The sequence below is a fragment of the Cydia fagiglandana genome, chromosome 1 (assembly GCF_963556715.1).
Source record: "Cydia fagiglandana chromosome 1, ilCydFagi1.1, whole genome shotgun sequence".
Taxonomy (NCBI): Eukaryota; Metazoa; Arthropoda; class Insecta; order Lepidoptera; family Tortricidae; genus Cydia; species Cydia fagiglandana.
In genome coordinates this window covers 15,118,950-15,144,194 of record NC_085932.1, presented here as the reverse complement: position 1 = coordinate 15,144,194, position 25,245 = coordinate 15,118,950, and the positions used below count along the sequence as shown (strand labels likewise).

Genomic DNA, 25,245 nt, shown 5'->3' with positions numbered 1-25,245 from the left:
ACTTTCAACCCCTTTCTCACCACCTTGGGGGATGATTTTCAAAAATGCTTGAATTCGTTTTCATGTTTTTTAATTTAATACCTTTTTTTTTTTTGCAAAAAGTGCAAGTTCCTAGCTTAAAATAAAATTTGCACCCGCAGACGAACTTTCATCCCCTTTTTAACCTCCTTAGGGGTTGAATTTCCAAAAACGTTGCAATCACTTTTTTTGTAATCGGCTATTATGCCTTTGTAAGAAGTTTCAAAGCATTTGTAATGGATTAAAAATTTCAACCCCTTTTTAACCCTGTTAGGGGATGAATTTTACAAAACGCTGAAATTACTTTTCCTGTCTTCTAATAATATCCCTAAATACAAAGACTCAAGTCCACCACTCGAAAAAAATTTTGATATCCATACAAACTTTCAACCCCTTTTTCGCCACCTTAGGGGATGAATTTTCAAAAACGCGGAAATAGTTTTCTTCTATTTTAATAATATATCTTTTAACGAAGTTTCAAATTCCTAGCTCAAAAGAAAACTTTAACCCCATACAAACTTTCATCCCCTTTTTAACCCTATAAGGGGATGAATTTAACATAACGCTGAAATCACTTTTATTGTCTTCTAATAATATCCCTAAATACAAAGATTCAAGTCTCGCACTCGAAAAAATTTTGATATCCATACAGACTTTCAACCCCTTTTTCACCACCTTGGGGGATGAATTTACTAAAACGCTGAAATTAGTTTTCTTGTTTTTGAATTTAATACTTTTTTACAAAGTTTCAAGTTCCTAGGTTAAAATAAAATTTGCACCCGCAGACGAACTTTCATCCCCTTTTTAACCCCTTATGGGTTGAATTTCCAAAAACGTTGCAATCACTTTTTTTTGTAATCGGCTATTATGCCTTTGTAAGAAGTTTCAAAGCATTTGTAATGGAATAAAAATTTCAACCCCTTTTTAACCCTGTTAGGGGATGAATTTTACAAAACCCTGAAATTACTTTTCCTGTCTTCTAATAATATCCCTAAATACAAAGACTCAAGTCCACCACTCGAAAAAAATTTTGATATCCATACAAACTTTCAACCCCTTTTTCGCCACCTTAGGGGATGAATTTTCAAAAACGCGGAAATAGTTTTCTTCTATTTTAATAATATATCTTTTAACGAAGTTTCAAATTCCTAGCTCAAAAGAAAACTTTAACCCCATACATCAAACATCAAACATCAAACATCAAACATCAACATTTATTCAGCAAATAGGCCACAAGGGCACTTTTACACGTCAACATTGAATTTACATAAAAGCAAAAATAATAACATCAACAATTTTATAAAATAAAACTAACAATTCAATCTAACGTATTACAATTAGTGTCCGACCGAAGGTTCGGTTTCGGTTTCGGTTTCGGCCAGTTTCGGCCAAAAAATCATGTTTCGGCTGTAGTTTCGGTTTCGGCCAAAAAACGGCCGAACCTTTCGGCCGGGCCGAAACTTACGAAAAAAAGAAGTAGGACAACAATATTAATACCTACATATTATACTGATTCATGTATAGGTACAGAAATTAATTGGTTTATTATAAAACACAATTCCACTAATGAGGGCGCCACTGGACGGTAGACGCAGTCTTAAGAGGCTGTCAATAACTTTAACGCGCACACTGTCTAATTGTTTCGGAACGAATGAGTGATTTTATCTCAATTTACTATTGGTTTGTGTTAATTCCACATGTCCTCTACTTCAGCTTAGCCTTTGGCCTCGCTGCGCCGTGCTCGGCCTGCGGTCTCGCTTTTTAATACAATGGACATTGGTTGGAGTCTGTGCTCAACTACTTATCCTGAAGCCTGAAGCACGGCTTTGACTTCACATGAAAGTTTGCCTCACTGGGGCACTTCGGACTTTTAGGCCCAGGTGAAGATTGGTACCCGGCCTTGCGATATTGTCAACAAAAACTTTCGCGTTCGCGTTTTTGGTTGGTTTTTTGGATGACCCTGTATCTACATGTTAACTTGACTGGTGAATGAATAGAGTTAGACCAAGAAAATTCTGCAATGATTTTGATAGCATACGCAGTGCAACTAGTGCAAATGTTATTTATACGTCATAATTTCATAGAAGTTTTGACGTTTAGAATAACACTTGCACTGCGTGTGTTATCAAAATCGTTGCAGAATTATCTTGGTCTAACTCTAGTAATTTTCTTAAAAAACTGCTTAAGTAACATCAATTTCAAGGATATTGGGTGTTGACAGCCCCATAATATGTGTATAAAAGAGGTTTTATGACATTTTTTCAACGATTTTAACAAGTCTACAAAAATTTCGGTTTCGGTTTCGGCCGAAACTAGAGCCAAAGCCGAACATTCGGTTTCGGTTTCGGTTTCGGCAAAAAAACATGTTTCGGTCGGACACTAATTACAATTACTAAGAGATGTATATGGTCTCTTAATGTCGAATTACATACAAAATACAGATAAAAAAACACACAAAAAAAATCTATAATATTTAGAGGTGTAAATGTCTCTAGGTGTCAGAACTATAAGATTATATAGTTTATCAAGTTATCCTTAGAGATGTATAAGGTCTCCAAGAGTCAATATCCTGTATAATTAATACATTCATTAAAAGAAAAGAAACATACGAGAACAGAATGAGGCGTCTCACTGTAATTAATTAATAAAAGTTACTAAGTATAATAGCTCGTGTTAGCTTAACAGACCAGTCTCCACAAACAGCACCCGTTCACGAGTATGACGCGTATCTCAGCCATCGCCTCCCTCAACCTTCATTCGGGAAAGTGGCGACCCGATCAACAACGCCACCGTAAGCAAAGACTTTTAAGCGAGCATGACATGTTCAAGCTACCGGCCTATATTAATATTAAAATAGTAATAACATGTAGCTGTAAGACACGGCATTTTGTGCTCATATGTTACATAAAAAGACAGTAATATAGCTTCACATAATTACTAGCCTAAGTTGACTTAGAGATGTAAAGGTCTCTAAGTGTCAGAAACATTAAAAATATAGGTAAGTATGTACAATCAAAAATAAAAATCAAATAAATAAATATGTACTTAGAGATGTATAAGGTCTCCAAGTGTCATACAAACTTTCATCCCCTTTTTAACCCTATAAGGGGATGAATTTAACATAACGCTGAAATCACTTTTATTGTCTTCTAATAATATCCCTAAATACAAAGATTCAAGTCTCGCACTCGAAAAAATTTTGATATCCATACAGACTTTCAACCCCTTTTTCACCACCTTGGGGGATGAATTTACTAAAACGCTGAAATTAGTTTTCTTGTTTTTGAATTTAATACTTTTTTACAAAGTTTCAAGTTCCTAGGTTAAAATAAAATTTGCACCCGCAGACGAACTTTCATCCCCTTTTTAACCCCTTATGGGTTGAATTTCCAAAAACGTTGCAATCACTTTTTTTTGTAATCGGCTATTATGCCTTTGTAAGAAGTTTCAAAGCATTTGTAATGGAATAAAAATTTCAACCCCTTTTTAACCCTGTTAGGGGATGAATTTTACAAAACCCTGAAATTACTTTTCCTGTCTTCTAATAATATCCCTAAATACAAAGACTCAAGTCAACCACTCGAATTTTTTTTTGATATCCATACAAACTTTCAACCCCTTTTTCACCACCTTAGGGGATGAATTTTCAAAAACGCTGAAATAGTTTTCTTCTATTTTAATAATATATCTTTTTACGTAGTTTCAAATTCCTAGCTTAAAAGAAAACTTTAACCCCATACAAACTTTCATCCCCTTTTTAACCCCCTTAGGGGTTGAATTTCTCAAAATCGCTTCTTATCTCTTGTACACTTTATAAATGCAATCTGGTGTGCAAGTTTCAACTTTCTGGCTTTTGTAGTTTTGGCTCTGCGTTGATGAATCAGTCAGTCAGTCAGTCAGTCAGTCAGTCAGTCAGGACACTTGCATTTATATATATAGATAGATAGAAGATAGATTTTCAAATGAGTTTCACTTCGTAACTAAATAATACAATGCTGAAATTTATACCATTCAATGTTGCACACTAAACTTTTTCAGGTCAAACTGTCCCGTCGATGGTACCTAATGATTTCGTTATTTCTAAGAATGTCGTGATACTTGTAACAGCGAAAATTGTAAAATTCTCGTGTATTGGTGATACAAGAGCGTTTTAAAATGTCACGTTTACAGTGAAATTGGTGTCAATTGTGTTCAATTAATTATAGGTGTCAATTATGTTCAATTAATTATACTTCGATGAATAATGTTATCATAATTAAAGGATGAGCTATCATACTAATCTGTTTTATTAACATTTATTTGGTGAATGCGCGCAGATCCATGTATTTAATCCCCAACTTATGCGATGTTTTCGACCTCGGCCTACGCAGGTGCACGATGTGATATCCTCACAGTTACATGTACGGTAGTTGTAATCCGGGGTTAAAACTAAAAAAGGCAAATCCTCGGGGGGCGGAACACGAATCGCCCTTACAGGATTTGTTTAAAAACCGGTAAAATGTGTTCGATGCTGGTTGTATTTGGGAGGGATAAGGGATATAACGAAAAACTATCCTTCTAGAATTAAGTGTTTCATGTATGTTATAGATAGATTTAGCTATATTTTCTAAACATCAAACATAAACCAGTTAGTGTGGAAGGAAATAGTTTAGTATTTTTGATTGTACTATCAATACTAGTTTATGTTATAATAGCAAGGCCACTCAAAATTTTAACTGTTAAAAGAAAAATGTTCCACTAAGTACTTACTTCAAGAAAACTACATTGAGTGCATTTAAAAAACAGATAATAAGCATATAGCACCCACAAGATGGACGGACGACCTTGTTAAGGCCGCCGGAAGACGCTGGATGCGGATCGCTTCCAACCGGTACGAGTGGAGGTCCAAGGGGGAGGCCTATGTTCAGCAGTGGACGTCTTATGGCTGAGATGATGATGATGATGAAGCATATAAACCTTATTATATTATATATAGGAGATAGTATACATCCCTTGCCGTTCGTCGGATGAATAATTATTTATATTTATTTTAGAATAACTTTAAACAGATGACTACCGTATATTACTTATTAAAATCGTAATGTCCCCCTTATTCATAAACGAGTTACAAATGAATGTAGAATTAGCTTGTAATCGTTTGTCCTTATCTGTCATTTTGACTTATGTATTTGTAAGAAAGAGATAAAACATATTTTAACTAAATCAGGTCCGTAAAGTTTTATTAATAAGGGTAGAGGGTAAAGGGTCAAGCTGGAATTGTGGGTGTTGGACAGATTTCATTCACAAACCGAAGAAGCAAGCGTGAAGCAGCTCTGAGAGCGCTGTAAACAATGTAGACGCTTTGTCGCCCTCGTCACAGTTAACGTTGTAAAATCAGTACTTCATTGGATTTGCAAAATGCACAAGGCTAAAACCAAAACAATAACGGGTTTACTCGCACAGATAACCGTAAAACTCACACTGTATTTATGTTTATTTAGTTTGACAATCTGCAATTGTGTAATAGGTACGCCATTTGATATGTCTGCATTTGAAAAAAAAAACTTACAGGTATATATTCATTGTGAAGTAGCTCAACCGCGTTATTAATGAAAGAATAACACCAATGACGTGTATCATTGTCATTGGTTTGTTTATTTTGATATTGGGAAATCATTAACTTTCTTAGCGAAACAATAGTATTTATTCACATTTACATTCCAGCCAAAATAACATTCGAAGAATTGGATATTCAAGGCCAGAAACAAATAATTTCAGTAATAAACTATTTTAACATCTGATACATGGTATAATAATATACTCCGCCTGGTACTCTCTTCCCGTCTTTTCGTGGTCACGTGACTGACACAAGCCTACGTCATCATGCGATAGCGCTATATGATAACATGCGATAGCGCTATATATAGCGGCCATGTTATTGTGACGTAGGCTTGTGTCACTCTGGGAAGAGAAGACCATGTTTTATTAGACTGCATCTGATACATATCTAGTTATAATACTATTGCAAAAATATGTACTGTGCATCGTCTGAGTCAGTGTTGTCGTGTACTACAAATTGAGCTCACGGACCGGCGGATCCACAATGGACGCAGAATGGAAACTGCCGCTTTGTCCACCCTCTAGATGAGATGCAGTGTTTAGAGTTATAACATTGTAGAACACCCGGCTGTAGTTGGCAATATCGTTACCAACTTGGCCGGGGTGACCGTGCTTGTTAGGGTTCAATATAACTCTTTGGTTGCAGTTTATTAAATTCAATGTTCCTATATTATACTACCATATACTACCTACATATTTCCTTAGCGTGTTTTGTTACAGTATGCTAGTAACTCCTGTAGGTAAATAAATACGCGGAATCGTTAACAGTACCAGTTATGTTATGGTATGTAGAATTTATTTACATAGACTTCAAAGTGGAAACCAATGGTTTTGTTTTTTTTACTACGTTATTACCGTACCTACTGCTTCAAATTAAAATCGTAATTATTAGTTTTTTTGCAAATTACCATATTTATGTGAACGTGGCCAAATTGATAACCGTTCGCCGTTTAGTGTCTAAGTCCGGCAGACTTATTAGAATTTCTAAAATCACATTATAATGTAATACACAATTATAACAATAATCTTTGTATTTTGGCCGCACTTATTGAGTACTTATATTGGTGCTTGTCAGATGCAAAGAAACTAAGAAAACATATTATTATAGGCAATAATTACATTGTGTAGCCCTTACATTTCATTAAAGTGTTGAAAGGGCCTCTACGTGTTGCCTTCGGCTCTGCGCATGGCTCCCAAAGCTCCGCAATACCATTGTTCTGTGATGGGAATGACATACAAATAATCTGGTGACATAGGCCTATGGAAATAGAAGAATTAGAACTTCGAATCATCAATTCCTTTTCGACATCAGTACACTTAAATGCCGTTAAGTACACTTATTCAGAGCTTAGTTCGATTGCAATGTAATTTTTCACCAACAAAGTTTGGTTTGAACTTTAGTCATTACAGTAAGTAAGCGTTTTACTTGCGTTGTGTTAAAATTTCCTATTTCAATAGCAATTTAATTGAGCATTTGATTGCATGTGGGAGTTAGTTAACGCTACATGTTCTGCAAATCGGAGCGCAACTTACAATTACTCATATAACAATGAACTTACGTATATAAATTCGAACAACTGAGCTTTTCTAGACAGGAAACTTCAGTAATTGCTATTCAAATACTACCCTACTTAGTTATTGTGTTGTTATAACAACAATTAGATACAACTCTTTATTTAATTACCTTTATTTATGTGAGTTAACTGTATATTAGCTATTAATCAAAGTCAGTCTTAAAATCTACTTAATAATTTACATACACACTAAATTTAATGTCCTAACTTAAAATCTAAACCCATTACTAATATACTATCCTACCTTACACTATCAGCCAGCCCCATTCCGACCCCCACCCAGCCCAAAAGTGCCAAAGATACTAGCGGCATTACCGCGCTGGATGGCAAGCGATATCTGTTGAACACACAACAACAACACACAACAACAACACACAACAACAACAACATACAACTTATTTAAATATTATTTACAAGTTTTTTTTCGTAAAAAATTCGTAAGGCTATCGAGCAGACGAATCAGGTCAAAGGACAAACCCCAACAGTCCCATCACCTAAGGGGTTGTAACTGTGGTTTCCTCACGATGTTTTCGTTCACCGAATAGCGACTGGTAAATAATAACTGATATTTCATACATAAGTTCCGAAAAACTCATTGGTACGAGCCGGGGTTTGAACCCGCGATCTCCGGATTGAAAGCCACACGCTCTTACCGCTATGCCACCAGCGCTTCTGTAATTGTGCATTATATTTAGTTATAATAAATAAGGCACATTTAATGGACGTACGGGGCCGGTAGAGGCTTGAGTAATAAATCAATCTGTTGCCAATGCGCGTGCTGGGTTTGCCCCAGGGTTGCCAGCCCCGAGTAATGTAATTTATGCGAGCACTCAGGTTACAAGGAAGATATTTACTGTCATAATGTTGCCGCTTTTTTATTTTTAAGAGCTGTTGTTTAATAAAAATACAAATCATTTATTGTCAGAAAGTGAGTAATGGAAATGATGTTTAAGTTACATAAAATGCGTCATAATCGGCCAGAGTTTGGCATACAATAAATTGTTTCTAAGGCATGCCATTGAATATAATTTTTATGTCGGTTTTGTATTTGGTTAGTTACAGTAAATTTTATAACTACCCGAAAATGTACAGTTTGTTTATTTACTTTTATTTAAATACCTAAAGATACAGAGTATAGCTTTAGATCCTTGGCCGATATAAATATACTTCGTCTATTAAATAGTTCATCCCTGAAGCAAGGCATGTCTGTAATAAAGTTAATTAATCGTTTTGTTCACGGATATGTAGCAACCCTGCAAGGTCCACGTGACCTGTGATCGATAGGGGATTTATGACGGAGCTCCCCGTTTTAAGTAATTGACTTGCTTTATTAGGGGACTACCGTTTTCGGGTCCCTTACCTAATTCTTATTGTATTATTTAAGTAATTAGTTAAAGTACAAACTATTTTGCTAACTAATTTAGTCCCTAGACGCACTTATACCTGGGTGACTGTGCAAATTTGCAGCGGGACTGTAATATGGATAACTAAAATTAGACCTATTGCGCTCAAATTCCATACTTGCAACTTGCAACTAAATAATAGTTGTGTTTGCTCAGAGCAAAAAAAGGTCAACCACGGCGTTGCATGAACAAGAGATTTCCTTTAGCAGGATTGGTCCTTAGGACCCAAGAATGGATTTAAGGTGGGGTGGGGAGGGGGGGTTTAAGCGTCTGCTACGTTTGCGGTTAATAATTCTTTAAGTTTAGGTTCTAAGTCAAGTTTAGTATCATTTTCAACTAAATCAAAGATTTAGACATAGATTTCATCGAAATCGGTTCAGCGATTATTGATTTTTTTTGGAATAAAAACTATCCTATGTTCTTCCCTGGGACTCAAACTATCTCTATACCAAATTTTATCTAAATCGGTTCAGCGGTTATTGAATCCCCATACAAATTTCCTCCTCCCTTGTCACAACCTTAAGGGATGATTATTGAGATTAAAAGTATGCTATGTTATTCCCTGGGACTCAAACTATCTCTGTACCAAATTTTAGCTAAATTGGTTCAGCAGTTTAAGCGTGAAGAGGAATTAAAAAAAAAGTATTTTTTTCATTTTTTATGTGTTTTTTGTACTTCGGAATGGTGTCATTATGATATCAGAAATGAATTCGGCACCCCCGATTTATACGGAAACGATACCAAACTTGACCTAGTAGCTTAAATGATACAGATATCAAGATCAAGTTGAGAGCCCCCCCCCTATAAATTTACATCAAAAATCTCGGTGGCTCCACTTCTTGAATCCATCCCGGGGTCCTAAGGACCAATCCTGCCAAAGGAAATCTCTTGTTCATGCAACGCCGTATATTAGCTCCAGCGCCATCCGCTATAATGCTCTAAGGCAATATTAAACTAATTTCAATTTAATTTAGTACAAAGATAATTATGTTTCATATGTGTTTTCGTAAAACTAGAGAATATTGTCATTTAATGCATAGTTTCCGCTCTTCTATTTCAAAGGGCTTTCTGAAGGGACCAGATACAATATCGAAAAGAGCTTTTGTAAACTTAACCACTTTGTTGGCATATTCAGTTACCTCCAGTACAGTCGACGTCAAAACACTTCTGTACCCTACTCAAATTTGTAATAAGGCGAGTAAGGCGTACATGTAGGTTTACAATAAGATTAGGTTGGTAGTTTATTATTCCAGTCCATTCTCTTATTATCGGACTATTCCAGGTTCTGGGGGCCAGGCAAGTAACAATAGTTTATAAAAAACTTATAGGAGAATCACTTGACTTTTCGACACCTATTACCGCGACCGATACATGTTTATACTTTCCGAGATATTCATCTTGGCTACGGAACCTGCCGGCCTAGCCATTGTGACTAATATGGAAGAGTGCTTCCATATTAGTGTGACAGTGACAGTTGCGTTTCGATCGCTACGCTGTAAGCGATTGGCATCTTGGCTACGCGGCCTGATTAGTCGACGAAGCTGGCCCGTCGGTAACTAACTACGCTGAAGTTAATCCGCATCAATTTAACTTGCCATCGCTTCATTTGCTTCAGTGACCGGAGATATTATAGAATAGAATAGAATAGAATAGATTTATTCGTAAGCACAAACAATCGGAACAGTACATAGTATAAAAGAAAACACAAAATAAGATTAAAGTGCCACGAAATGGCCCCATCTCAGCATGTTGCTGGTGGCTTCCAGCGCTGATCTTCCGCGATCATTATGACGCGATTAATGGCTATATCAAGCATTATCTTATACCTAGTCTAATTATTTCAATTTTATTTAAATATCTTACAATATTTCGAATGATCTTCTAAATTGAAACCACCGTCAACGTTAAAATAATAAAATCTTAAAACATTACAAATCTAATCAAAAATTAATGCTTTTGTCACGTTCCATTCTACTGGCAGACGTAACAAAAACATGAATTTATTTTTCCCTCATTTGGATAAAATGCAGTTTTTCGCACTATTGTCAAAGAATAATGAGATTTCTTTCGAGTAGGTGTGGAGAAAATATTTATAGGGCAAAGAGTCAGAGTAAGTCAAGTCACAATGCTGCTAGGCAAGATAACCGTAGCAGAAAAACAAATGCCTATGTCAAAGAATAACGCAAATGACAAAACATAACCATGGAAATTGCGATAAGGAAAAAAAAAACCGATGAGAAATGCGTCCGTATAAGTCGACAAAGCACCACGCTGGTATGTCGCAAGTATTTCATTAACAAAATTATGTGCCTCCGGCGACTGCATTCAACAGACACGCCAATTCAAGTTTCCATCGTAAAACTTGCGTTCTTGGGCGAAACTTGCGTTTCGTAGAGAGGAGAACGTTAATCGTTCATATTGTACATATACATACCTATATATATTTACCTAGCTGTATATTATACTATACAATTTTGCACATGCCTTAGCTTTAACGATTTCTGGGAAATACAGACAGTGAATGTCAATCTAATTCACAAATAAGAAAACTCATAAATATCTTTTACATTTAACGTTAAAACTCTTTCAAAAATAAACATAAACGATATTCGTTTTTGTTTTAAATATTTTGATTATACCAAAAAGAATAGATAGTATAGAGGGGTCCTGTCAAAGTAAATTTTGTAGTCACGGTACATTTACTGCCATCTATCGACACACGATTAAAACTTAAAATAAAATTGAAAATGTATAAATGAATTAAAATATGTTTACGGATATATGATTATTAATTTTTATTGTTCCACAATGACCCATGTTCTTTCACTGATACGTGTTAAAATTGTTAAATATCAAACGGTGTCGCCAACGCCATCTAAACGACAATAGGCCAAAGGTATATGGCGCCATCTATTCGACAGTGACTTTTGCTTGACATCCGAGGCACGTTTTTTTCTTAGACTTTATTTATCTTATACGGAGTTATATATATCTCTGATTATACGAATATGCTAAGAGTATGAATTTGGCGTTTAAATTGAGCAAACTTTGCAGGTTTGAAAGTTTCTGAGTCTAATTAAGTATATACAGGTTGGAATTTCCTAATACCAGCTGAAAAGAAAGTACTCTAAATAATGGAAATTTCACTTTAAAGAAACATTCGTTTATTTTCGAAAAGAAAAACATTATGTTAAAATGTCATATTAGTGTAGTAAACGAAGCAAGTTGTTGTATGGAGACCCATGCATTAATTTCTCAGTCGATGAAATTTTGCTTGGTTATTGTATAGTATGAGCCGAAACTAACATATAAATATCCAAAAAAAAAACCACTCCTAAGTTAGGTATTTATACGTAAAAGTACAAATCTGTTTATATATTGAACCGAGTAATTCCTCCGTCCAAAATTATTTTACCAAATAAGTTATTTGTATTAGTATGTGATACTAGAAAAAAATCTAAAACATTTGTCAAACATGAGAATATTTTTTTTACGATAATTCCTTTTTTGGCGCTCATATTCATCGGAAAATTGCTCTGCCATTTTTTCCTTCTTATATGATCTTAGAATATAATTTGGCGTAGTGGGTAAGAAAATCCAAAAAAAAATGCATACCCAAGTTTATGTATTTTAGAACTATAAAAAACTGAGAGTGGAAAATTTCTCAGCCTGATTTCTTTTTAAATATATACTAAGTATTAAATCCAAAATATCCAAAAGAACTGTCATCCCTTGTACACCCCGCTCCCTATACACTGCTCCCGATATGTTTAGTTTTGAATACACTCGTTATTTTTTTGGATGTTTTTATAGTTGAATGGAATGAAAACTGTGAACTTAATTTAATAAATAAAATGGATAGAGAAATTTTCCACAGCGAGTAAAAAGGCAATTTCTGAAAAAAAGTATAGTTACATGGTAATTTTTTTAGATTTTCAATTTGTATGTATAAATCGGCAATAAAATGACATTCCAGTGAAAAAATTAGACTGAGCAATTTTCCGGTCCAAGACACGCCAAAAATTATATTTTGTTAATATTGGTATTTCTGCGGGGATTTTTTTTTTGATATTTCATATATTGTTGCAATACGTTACATGAACATGTCCGGAGAAGAAAGTTTAAACGGAGCAATTTTCCGTAAAAAGATATTAACGATTTAAGACTTTAGGTGTTTACTTAAATACTATTATTATTATTCTTTGGAAATTTATACAATACTTTTTATTTATTGATACTTTATCATACTGTAAAGCTTTTTTTGGCTGAGGAATTACTGCGGGGTCCACTACCTTTATTTACTACACTAATATCGGGAGAAGAACAATTTTGGTCACTGTTTTAAATGTTAGGAAGGAAAGTGTTGTATTCGAATAACCTATAAAACTAAGTTCTGATATTTAAAAAAAATCATCTATATACTTATACATAAACAATTTATGAACAACCAAGTCGCTGAATGCCTACCACATGAAAAACACGGCAATGTTTTTTTTAAACCAAAGCCTCATTTAGGCCTTATTTAGACGATGCGAGAACTCGCACGCGAGTTTCATTGCATTGCGCGTTTTGATTGGTCGGTCGGTCGGTCGGACGTAACCGACAGTCCGCAATGTAACTAAAATCGCATGCGAGTTCGCTCGTAATCTAAATCAGCCCTTAGACGCTGCGAGAACTCGCATGCGAGTTTCGTTACGTTGACTATTGAGTTTACTGATGTTCAACGAATTCGATAAATCGACCGAAACTCGCACGGGAGTTCTCAAACCGTATAAATGAGACTTAAGATGTTACCTCTCTGAAACTTTAGTAAGTTCATATTTCCGGTTATAGTTAGACTGAAAATTGAGTTGAAGATATCTCGTGTCAATTATAGTTGTTAAGCTCTCGCCTCGGCACGTTTTCTTAGGTCGTCGCAGGTAAAAGGTAGGTATAACAATGTCTAAACAAAGACAGGCAAGTTTAATTTAAAAAGCCTTCCCGTGTACCAAGCTACGCTAATTGGCCGCTTCCCGATCGGACGCGATAAAGCTTCAAGGCGGCTAAAAGGCGTGAACTACTGATGTTTAGGCGGCGCTATAAAGAACCCATAGTGTAAACTGTAAGGGAAGTGTATAAAACGCCTAATTAGATAAGTTTACTCAATATCCCGATAGATGCCACTTTGTATTTCTAGAAATACAATTATGGATAGGGGCAAACGAATATCAATATAACGTCATTGTCATTAGACTGTAAATACAAAGCAATAAAGAAACGTTAAAGTGACAAGTGACTTCTTGGTAAAGTTATGTAGCGTTTGTATTTTTTGTATAAAATACAAAATTATAATATAGAGATCAGCATTTCTCAAGCTTTCATCGCCCCCGCATAAGTAGTAAACAATGTACCAATCAAGTATATTATTTCGGCGTGTATCCAAGATGGCGCCCACCTGCCACTCCCGGGAAGATCGGAATCAATCGAGAGAGAAAACCCCGATAATATAATGGAATTGAATTATCACGAGATGAAGACGGAATGTCGCAGTAAATTTAGGCTCAGTAGGGTAAGTTACTACTTTAATTGTTTTTTATGAAAGTGACATTCACTAGACCTTACTAATATTATAAATGCGTCAGTAACTATGTCTGTAATGTCTGTATGTTAATTGTTACCTCTTCACGCTTAAGATGAAATTTGGTATCGCGGTAGTTTAAAGCCCGGGGAAGGATATGTGATAGTTTTGATGATTGACATAAATCATCATCATTATCATTTATCAGACACAGACGAAGTCACAGGCAGACGCTGTTTATTCCATAAATCCCGTATTTGTGTTGCAAAATAAAATGTTCTACCTGTTTGTGAACTTATACGTATACAGTATAGTGCATCTCGTTCGCTCTTATTATATTGTTGCAACAAATCAAATTGTTAAAGTTCCAATGCCGCTTTAAATATGTTCAGTCGTCATCAGTTATATCGGAGCAGACGAGTTGCCCAAAAATATCTGAACACTCACTCTAATGTCGAGCACATATTTATGTGACTGTACAAAGCAATATGAACGGCCAGTAGGCTTTTGCGAGACTCTAAAACGAAAAATCCGTATCGATGTATTTACTTTTAGTGCAAAGTTTTAGCTGTATTTAATTTGATTATTTAATTGGGCCTGTCTTAAGTAGATACATATAATAAGTACGTAATATTAGCTTCTTAGTTTTAAGGTATTTATGTATGGGCCACTAGTTGCCTGAAATAAAGATTTTCATTCATTCATTCATTCATTATAAATAATAAAATCAATTAATCGTGAAAAAGCGCTCTCAAAGCCAAAACAAAAAAAGAATGCAGGTTATGCGGGGCCCCACACTTTGTAGTCCACTGACATGTAACTTTGACAGTTACGTAAGTTTGTTTACATTAATTCTGTGAGAATTAAAGTCAGACTAACCTAAGGCTTATGTCATATACAGGACTCCTTTTTCTAACATTTAGGTAAATTAATGGTGTTTGAAAAATAACTCGTTCTATGAAATGAAAATTTGGCAAACGAAACACCGGACAGAGACTTTTCAAAGTCGAAAAATGATAAATTTTGTGGATTTTTGTAGCGCATTAAACTACTGTTCGTTGTTGACATTGCGTCAAGCGAGGCGGGGTAAGGCACGCGCTACAGAAAGAATCGGTAATTCGATTGTATTCTATAACAATTCGGCGCGGCATTGATACGTTCCCGCGAATATCGCGATACGTGGGGGGCTATTACGGCGTCGAGAGAACCGGAAATAATCCACGTGTGGGATTGTGTGCGTGTCCTATTTTGATGTGAAATTCCTTAGGAACAATACAATATTGGTGATAGGAATAAAACAGTTTTTTTTTTGCAAAAAAGAAATACAAAACAGGAAAAAACACATATCATTAGTACAAAGGTCGTTATTTATATATATATGTGTATATATATATATTATAGTATATGTGCATAGTATATTTGTATAGGTAATTAATATGTTATTCGTAATTTATTGATCGTTTTTCTAATCTCTCTGCTTAGCCTTAAGGTTAACTGGTAGAGAATGCCTTATGGCATTAAGTCCGCCTTTTGTACTATAAGATTTTTCTTTTGTGCAATAAAGATTAAATAAATAAATAAAAAAGGCAAACTTATCCCTTTAAAGTATGCCAGTTAACTTTTGAGCTATTTATTGAATTGATTGTACGTAAATATTTAAAACACAGTTGCGACTTTCCTTCATATAGTCACTCAGTATTTAGAATAAAAAAATCTATAAAAATACTACTGAATGCTGTAGCTATTAAATCAATCATCACACCAATTGAGTTGCTCAAAATAAGTTATAATAAACACCTTTTTTATAAAAAATCTGTCTCTGCTTTGAAAAATTCAAATTAGGTAGGTATAGTTAGAAATATACCGATGGTAAAAGTAAACAAGGACCGACTGAAGAAGAAGAAGAAAAGTAAACACCAATTATATGTGATCTCTGAGCTCTCTGACACAAGTATGTGCAGATTCCAGATTAATTAGCATCGGCGATGATCAAAAGACGGGAACTAATACAACTTCAAAAGAGGAGGTAGCTAATTATCTCAGAACTGCCTTTTGCCATCGGAGATATAAAAGATTTCTCATAAGAGTCAAAATTCGAGTGTCGAGAATAAAGAATAATTGCTACCTGAAAATATCAATTTATTGATATTCTGGGAAGTAGAATTAGAAAATATTTATATTTGGCGTAAAGGTAGGTAAAGATGCGTACAGTAATTGTGTGTATGTATAATGATCAGAGAGCGCAACTTTGGTGCTGATGACGTCATTATGACGTTAAGTCGCATATAGGATGTTTTTTTAAAACAACATTGTAACCCCTCAATGATTCTTAATAATGATAATATATATAGTATATAATTCTTTATTTATAAAAATGCTTGGTAATTCACACAAAAAATAATGTAAACATTAAAAAGCGATACGAAACGATCTCCTTCTCGTTCAATATGCTTTGTTGTTTTCAAATGTTTCTCTATATTTCTTGCTTTTGCTGTTAAATTTTGGTCACGTTTTTTCATTTTTTACAATCAGAAAAGGAAATTTCTGCAAATACGGCTGCAAAGACTTCATAGCGACTTCAAACAATAATATTTCGGTTATATTTTACTAATAAAAAAATAAGTAAACAGTAATTGGTAGTCATTTCCAACAATCTTGTTTTTAACATGACAAAGACAGTTAGTTATGTGTTTATACGTGGCCAGTACGTATAAAAACTCTCAAGTTTCAATATCAGTAAACTAAAGAGGCTAATAAATTGTTATTTGTTTAAGTATCTATAATCTAGATAACAACACTCTGTAGTTAGCTTCACGTCATACGTCTGTCATCGGCACCAAAGTTGCGCTCTCTGATAATGATGTGTGATCCCATACATAATGGGATGAAGTCTGTTTTATTACACTTGTTTATTAAGCGTGGTATTTTACTCAGATTTAGCGGCATATTATTCCTTAGGGATTTATATTTTTAGTAAATCCCATTTTTTTCTTTGTAAACTTGAGTCATAAAAACCCTCTGCGCACCCCGTATTTGATTTATATTGACCCTCGTGAAAATTTGTCCATAACTTTTCACTTCCATTGACTGTTAGTAAGTTTTACACTTACTAACAGTCAATGAACGTACACTCCGTTCTTAATCTATATGGTAAAACTGGTATGTAATCTGCAGATTTAACTTAGCGGTTCTAAATTAATCTTGGGTTTAGCGGCGGCGACACGATACAATCGTGTTGAACGCGGTTAAATCTGTCAACTGCAGAAATCTCTTTGTTATTTAGGTTGGATTAAAATTCCTATTGTTACATCAATATCAAATAAAAAATGTCCCGTTACTATTTGAAATTTTCTATAAGTACTAATTCATATGTTGAAAAAAAAAATACATTACAGGATTTATTCCTAGTGAGTAACTATATGATAAGGTACGAGCTACGGCATGCCACGCAGCATGCAGCGTAGCGCTCGGCTTCTAACGCGCATGGAATACTTGGAGCTTCAATATCATTTACTGTAACGTGATATTTTTACTCAACAGAAATAATTAATGAAGCTTACATCTACAGTAGATTACCTACACTTAGTGTAAGGTATAAGTACCTAAGTATTGTGAGGAGTATATAACTAACTTGCAAGTATTGCTCTGTATAAAATAGTAAGAATTGTACTTATAAAGCAGATTGGCGTCTATACACATAGGAGAACAAATACATACTTCTGTAAACAGCTGTAAAGAGCTATTTGCAGTTATACATTTTTAGTATGGATAATCTACATAATTAGCTTGTGTAAAATGGCATGACCTTCGAAAACAACCTGTAGTTGTGGAACATAGCAGAAACAATATATGCCATTATTTTAAAGTATGTGCAATTGTGCAACATTTAATAAAACTGTGTGACAATACTAACAAAATCTACTTTTAGCACTTAAGTATATTATTTATACCAGTTCCACACAACAGCTGGTAGAAAACAACATAAAACGCACTTACCCCGCTCAGCGTTTTGATATTGTGCAAAGCGTCTTGCGCTTTCAGCGCCGCTTTGCGGGTGAAAAACGTCACAAAACAGCACCCTGCAACAGAAGCGCACACGTACATAACATGACACACACCAAACGGACACATCGCCTACGTTACAACAGCGTTTTTCAAAGAAAACAAACACACGTATAAAGGGTCAAACACAGGTTTCTATTTTGTCACTAATATTCTAGACAATGAAGGAAAGGAATTTATAAACACTTAGGTATATACTGTTGCGGCTGAAACTTTTGAACACAGAAATAAATTTTCACCACACCTGCTGGTAAACGCGCACTTGGCGAACGGTTAAACAACAACTTTGCCCCCTTGTATGACAGATAACTATTGTTATCGTTTTGACCGTATGTGTACGACCTATAACATTATTTTAATTATTATCCTTCCGAAACACTGCTTGATCATTATTTGTTAATGTGTAGCTTATATGACACTGGAGAATAGAACAAATAAGTTAGCTTTACGTAAGATCGTGTTTGAGATAGACTTATTGTCAATTGTTATTTTTTCAACGAGAGCAAAGTTCGTTTTTGTTTTGAGTGCTTATTTTGAGTCCTAGCAAGCGAAATATTCTATAATCTCGAGAGATCTACAGTGCGAATCAAGAGGCCTACTTAAACACCGGGAATCTCGGAATCTCTATATCACGTAATTAAAGTCCCAGGGCCCCACGTTGAAATGAACTTTAAATATTATCAAGTTTTATCTAACGCTCGCAGCAAAATCGAATTTATTTTGCTCATCAGTCGTAGGTATAGTAAAGTTTATTGTCTAGTCCCAATACCAAAGATACCGACGTTGTAAATTTATTTTAGAGCATCAGTAGGATTAGTCGCCCGAATAACCCAGGACGCCTTTTGTGCCTGGGGCAGGTCAATCGCTGCGGTCAAGAGAAGGTTAAAAGTTTTACGAGCTTACTTGCCACATTTTACCTTGATTTTTATACGGGACGAGAATTCTGTAGTGAAAAATTTAGTACCTACAAATACAATTTGACTAAAAAAGAACCGGTTCCATAAAACAGTCTACAACGCCATCATTTTATTGTTCTCATCAGCAGTTTCACTTCGCCAAATGGTACTTTCCCAGAGTAGATGCACGAGATTCTATGAATTATAAACTATATTTTTTAGATTGTTATTTGTAATTTGTGTGTACCTAACGTTTTTATATTGAGGAGTGTAATAAAAAGTATTGTTATGTTGTGTGAGTTAATGAATGACTAGAGTAAAAAAAAAACTGAGTCGGGTCTTAAAGCAGAGGACTCGAGTCTTAACCAACACTAGCCATAGGCAGAGATTACTGTTTTAGTTATATTTCCTTGAGGCATGGTAGGGCTGGGCTGCAATCTGCAGCCGCACTTGAGAACAAGTTAGAGTGGACGGGAGACCTCTGCGTCCCTGCGGTCCCTGCTACAAATACATTGTTTGTTGGTAAATCTATTTTGTATCATTAAATTACTAAACATATTTTATTTACGTTACGTTGATCACATGAAATATACCCATATTTATGTAATTGAAGTTACAAAACATTTTTTGGTGCAATGTTAAATATTTACTTGTTAAAATAGGTTTAAGTATTAGGAGTATTTCAGAAAAACTCGTATCATGAACATATCTGTGACTGAATGAACTATTTCGGTTTTTTTACATAAAAAACACTAAAAATTAAGTAATATCCCGTTAAACAACATACAAGGCGGTTAATTTCCGAAATGGTTACGCCGCCGCTGGTAGCTCACGGCATGGCGTGCTCGGGTAATGGGGATTTATACTCAATTCCGGCCGATACACGCCTTTCTAATGTAATTGATGTCAAACTTGCACAGCCATTATTGCCTGAACAAAGAATTCTAGTTTGATAATAATATGACCTATTATTAAATAAAAAAGAATAGAACCTACCAATTTAAGTATATCCGAAACACTTTTAAAAAGGTTGCAGTATTATTCTGTAGTCCTAGAAACAGTGCTTCAGGACGTGAACTTCACTAGCAAACTTGTAACACAATGTCTACATTTGGAGCATATTTATAGTTTAATAGCTAAGCAAAGCAAGCTCGTTTGCATCGCAACGTGATACCAACAACAGTGTACGTAGTTTGGTATTCACAGCTTTGTAAACAACATTAATAGCGCAAGCAACACAAAACGACTAACAATATTAAAATAAACATCTAAACGGATCCCCATAGCGTTTCTTCCGACAAAAGGGTCCATATTTGCATGAGAACTAACAAAAGGAACTCTCTAACCGAAGACATTCAACGCAGATTCAACGGAGCAAAACAAAAATGTCAACACGAAACGTACGGACCTTTGTCAACGGAAACAAAAGATAACGTGAATATTCTTCTACTCCGACATTAATAATAACCCATTTAATTGGTGCGTTCGGCATTGCATTAAATTAGAGTCGGTTGGTTTGTTAAATGCTAAATGCATGATAATAGTACATTACTACAGAGGCCGTGAAGTAAGGGGTTGCAGGCCGAATAGAATATACCAAGGGTTGTAGGCCCGATAGTTATGAGGCCCGCCTGCCTGATGGTAAGCTGTCACTATAGCCTGGACCTAATGTAATATGATCCTAAGTTGACCCAAAAATAAAATATATATTTATTTAATAGTTATAATACAAGTGAAGGCTTCGCAATAACCACTAGACGACATTATTAGAATTCGTTACATTCCAGGACCTCTTAACAGCTGTTTAACTTTACAGTCAGCGATGAGAACTAAGCTCAAAAACATTTCCTTAATACAAAGTACAGTATACCAATAATCTATTCATCTTGTATACAGACGGATTTGTCTCACCTTGTTTAAAAATCTTACTAGCCTATTATGCTACATTTTCAAACGGTGTGCTGGAAAATAAAATAAAAGACGTCAGCCCGATCTAAGGCATACCTACGTAGGGTAATTCGCCAGTAACTGGCCGGTTTTAGTAACTCGCCGCCTTACTAAGGCTGGTTTTAGTGTCACGCGGACCGTCCGTGCCGATCGCTCCGCACCGCCAAATTGTATGAGAAAGTTCAACCCGTCAGCCTTACTCTGTAACGCTCCCTGAAAATACATATTTGTCCGGTGCGGCCGCGGTCAGCGTGACACTAAAACCAGCCTAAAACCGGCCAGTTACTGGCGAATTGCCCTATTTAGAAATAAGAGGTTGTGCACAAATCACGCGAGGTGTTTTCGGCTATTTTTTGACCCCCCCCCCTGGTGATATTTGGTGACGTTTTCGGAAACCCCCCTCCCCCCACACCACCTCACGTGTATTTTTTGTTTTTTTTATTGGAGCTATTTTTAAGATAAATAGGTACATAGAAAATCTTGTTTATTTTTCTATTTTCGTTAAATAGACTCGCTGTTTTGAAGTGCAGAGTGAAGATTTATGTGTCCCCCTCCCCCAACGTGATCTATCGTGATTTTTTCGTGACCCCCCCTCCCCCTATCGAACCTCGCGTGATTTGTGCACAAGCCCTAACACTATCATTGGTTTACCTTTGCTCGCGCCGGTGATCTTGTCGCGCAGCACGTTGATCTGGTGCACGCGGCCGAACTCCTCGAACATCATGCGCAGGTCGTTCTCGTCCATGCTGCGCGGCACCTGACCCACGAACATCTGCAACATTCCATGTTGGCTTTTCAGATGTATAGATAAATATACACACAGTCAAAACTTATATAAAAATGACAACAGTTCATTTTGGCCTGTTAATATTGATTTTCGGGCGTCACGCTTTAAAACGAGCGTATGCTACCGATTAGGGTTGAAAAAATCCGGAAAATTTCCCGTTTATTTCTAATAGCCATGTTTTTAAAGTTTTATTCGGAAAAAGACAATGTCACTTAGTTTATAAAAAAAAAATTAGTTTAGTTTTCCGAAAAAAAAATTGAAATAAACGAAAAAAAAAACGCACTTTGAAAAGAACTTGTGAATTTTTTCATTTATATTTAATCATAGTTTAGGTAATTACACCTGCTTAGTCGTATGTTTTGTTATCTAAATGCTGGCTGGCGATCCTTTGTAAAAATGTCTATTGATTTTGATGCTGTCGTTATGTTTAAAAAAGTTTCATTCCTTTCCCAAAAATATTGAAAAATACGGAAAAAAACGAAAATTTCAAACCGCCCTAAAAAAAAGATTTGATTTTTCGAGAATTTTCAACCCTACTACTGATGATGGGTTTCCGCATAGTTCGTACATCAAAAGCGCATTTAGAATTAAGTGGTTCACATTACAACCATTCTATTACGTATGTCGGCTGTAGAACGTACTTAATATCTGCCCGGAGCACCGCGTAGCGCGGCTCCGCCGACATAAGGAACAAGACAATGATTTTCACGTTTATCTTTCGCCGCCGACAATATTAGAGGGTCATTCCATAAGAAACGCTACCAAAGGGTTGAAAAATGAAAACTGGTTTAAGAAGTCAAAACTAACCTATTTCCATAGAAAACATACCGAACCTTCATGTCACAAAAAAAACCGAAAAAAAATGTTTTTTATGGTAGCTCCTGTACAAAAAAATTTTCTTTAATTTTTTTTTGCATTTAATCCTGTGATGTGGGGTGTCGTTGGATAGATCTTTCAAAATGAATAGGTGTCACCATCAACAAGTTTTTGATTAAGTGAATATTTTCGGAAATATTCGCATCGAAAGAAAAATAATTATGATATCTTCGAGAAACAGTTTTTATTGTTAAGATAATGTATTTTAAAATAATTCAGCATTTATTACTTATATTTTTAATCGAATTTATTAAAAAGACAATAATTTCAATAAAATGAGCCATAATTTCGTATAAATCTGTCTTAATTTCGTACTCGTAACACCCGAAACGAACCATGAGTAACACCCGAAACAGGTAATTTATTTTATTAAAATTAAATAAGAAGTGATACTAAGTGTTACTTCAGTGTTTCAGTAGGCTATACTAACTATTATTACTTGACATAAATAAAACTGGAGCTTACTTGATAAAATTCGCTTAATTATGCAATAGGCCAATTCGCGTAACGCCCGAAACAGCTACTTTTTAGTGATTCTCTCGTTATTTCTCTTATACTTTAATAATGTGCGTACAGGAAAGGAAAATATTATCAAAGTAGTAGATGAATCAATAGTTATAACCTCCTAGTTCCTGTTACAATATCGAATAAAACCTTATTTTATGAGTTCAAGTGTAACACCCGAAACGGTGGAATGACCCTAGACGAAATTGTATATATTTTTTTACATAAAAGTATTATTATAGCAGTTTCATCTGGCCCATAATAAACCTGGCTGATAAAATATGCTATGAATATTGCGTCGGGGTACGCGCTAAAAACTGTGCAGGCCAACTTCATCACGCATTCAGTCAATTCACACACGGTGTCCCATTTACACGTCAGTCGCGTTCAATTTAATAAAGCCATGCAAGTCATTTAATAGTCGGTGCCATTCGGAACAGCTCCCAACTAAACTTTGTTGTTGGTAACTTGAAATGCGACACGAGAACCTATTGCCATAAGGAATAACGCGTTAGACCTTAGCAGCTCTAAACTAGGATACATTGCTGCTTAAAACCAGTGAGCAAAATCGCATTTTGCTCACTGAGTGAGACAAAATGACATTTAAGTGACCTCTATATTTGAATGTCATTTCAACGTGTGCCCTAATACAAGTTCAACTTGGATCCTATTCCTTCTGTCTCTTTTACGTCATTATTAAAAAAGATAAAACCGGTCAAGTGCGAGTGGGGCTCGTGGTCGAAGGGTTCCGTACCACCAAAAAAACGATAGATTTTTTTTTCGGCAACAGAAATAGATCAACGGTGAAATCTTCAACTGTCTATCTATCACGGTTCATGAGATACAGCCTGGTGACAGACAGACAGACAGACGGACGGACAGCGGAGTCTTAGTAATAGGGTTTTTACCTTTTGGGTACGGAACCCTAAAAAGGGATTCCTCCTACTAAAAAGGACCTCGTACCTTAATGTAATCGGGGTCGGGCATATCCGCCTTCTCGTCCTCATTGTTGTTGTTGTTGATACTTGTGCTGTTGTTGTTGTTGATCATACTCATCCCACTGGAACAAAAGAAAAATACTTGTGAATACGAGATGAATACATATAAAAAACGGTGGGCCTAAGCATATTAATGTTTCAAGCACAGAATAAGTATAGTACTTATTTTATATATAACCGGAATGCTCCACCCCGCTCCGAAAGAAATTACCGCACCTCGTGACAGTAGAATGTTAGATTGACAGAATTTTAAGTTTAAAATGCCGGTGTACTCATAACATCCTAATTTCAAGTATCTTTCCTCTTCCACTCCACTTTTCCCTGTACAACGTTGCCATGGTTACGACAAAATATATTCAACAGAACTGTTATTCATAAGAAACTATAGGTAGGTATATGCGTATTCATACACATGTCGTGCGATAGATACTCAAACGATTTCCTTAATATGGTGGGTCCGTACAACTGTACATACAGTGTGTAACTTTAATACGGGCGAATCTTTAAACGGTGGTAGTACTACGAGTAATATTTATTTTGTTCTGTGACGGTCGTTAGCATAGGACCTAAGAAGTATACCTATTGATATAAATTTTGCTTAGAAATACAGTGAAAATATTACCATACAAAATAATTCGGCCCGCAATGTGAAGCAACACACAAGTTACGAGATACGAGTTTTTATATAGTAATACTCGGTAAAATATCAAAAAAATATTACAGGGTCATATCATAATGATTAGGTAGAAGAAAAAAATCAATAAGGTTTACTCGGGTGATTCCGAATGTCGAAAACTGTCGGATAATTCCGAAAAGAGACTTTTATTATGATGGAATTAAGGGTGATTTTCATCTGAATTTCGGAATTATCTGACATTCGGTATTACCCGAATACACCTTATCTGGTTTAATTTATCGCCCGTATTGGATTTAGGGTCACTGTATCGTTTAAAATTCTGTAACATAACAAATTAATAATATGGGGACATCTATGCCAGCTTTATAACTTGAATAGTTAATGTTGG

The 25,245-nt window shown here is 35.4% G+C and overlaps 2 protein-coding genes across 15 annotated transcripts in view; one reads left to right on the top strand and one right to left on the bottom strand.

Moving 5' to 3' along the window:
• Positions 1–25,245, bottom strand: part of LOC134665706 (CUGBP Elav-like family member 1) — a 385,067-nt gene that overhangs the window by 122,530 nt on the left and 237,292 nt on the right. For 13 of the 14 annotated variants that reach the window (XM_063522758.1, XM_063522669.1, XM_063522678.1 and 10 more), the window contains 3 exons: positions 24,186–24,282; positions 21,707–21,827; positions 18,147–18,229 (listed from right to left, as the gene is read on the bottom strand). In XM_063522758.1, the coding sequence (XP_063378828.1) occupies positions 18,147–18,229; positions 21,707–21,827; positions 24,186–24,282 (301 nt within the window). Of the gene's footprint in view, positions 1–18,146; positions 18,230–21,706; positions 21,830–24,185; positions 24,283–25,245 lie in introns of those variants that run through there. The other variant, XM_063522779.1, reaches the window with a different exon arrangement.
• LOC134665897 (mesoderm induction early response protein 1) overlaps positions 1–25,245 on the top strand; it is a 242,434-nt gene that overhangs the window by 168,687 nt on the left and 48,502 nt on the right. The gene's annotated exons all lie outside the window — the stretch shown is intronic.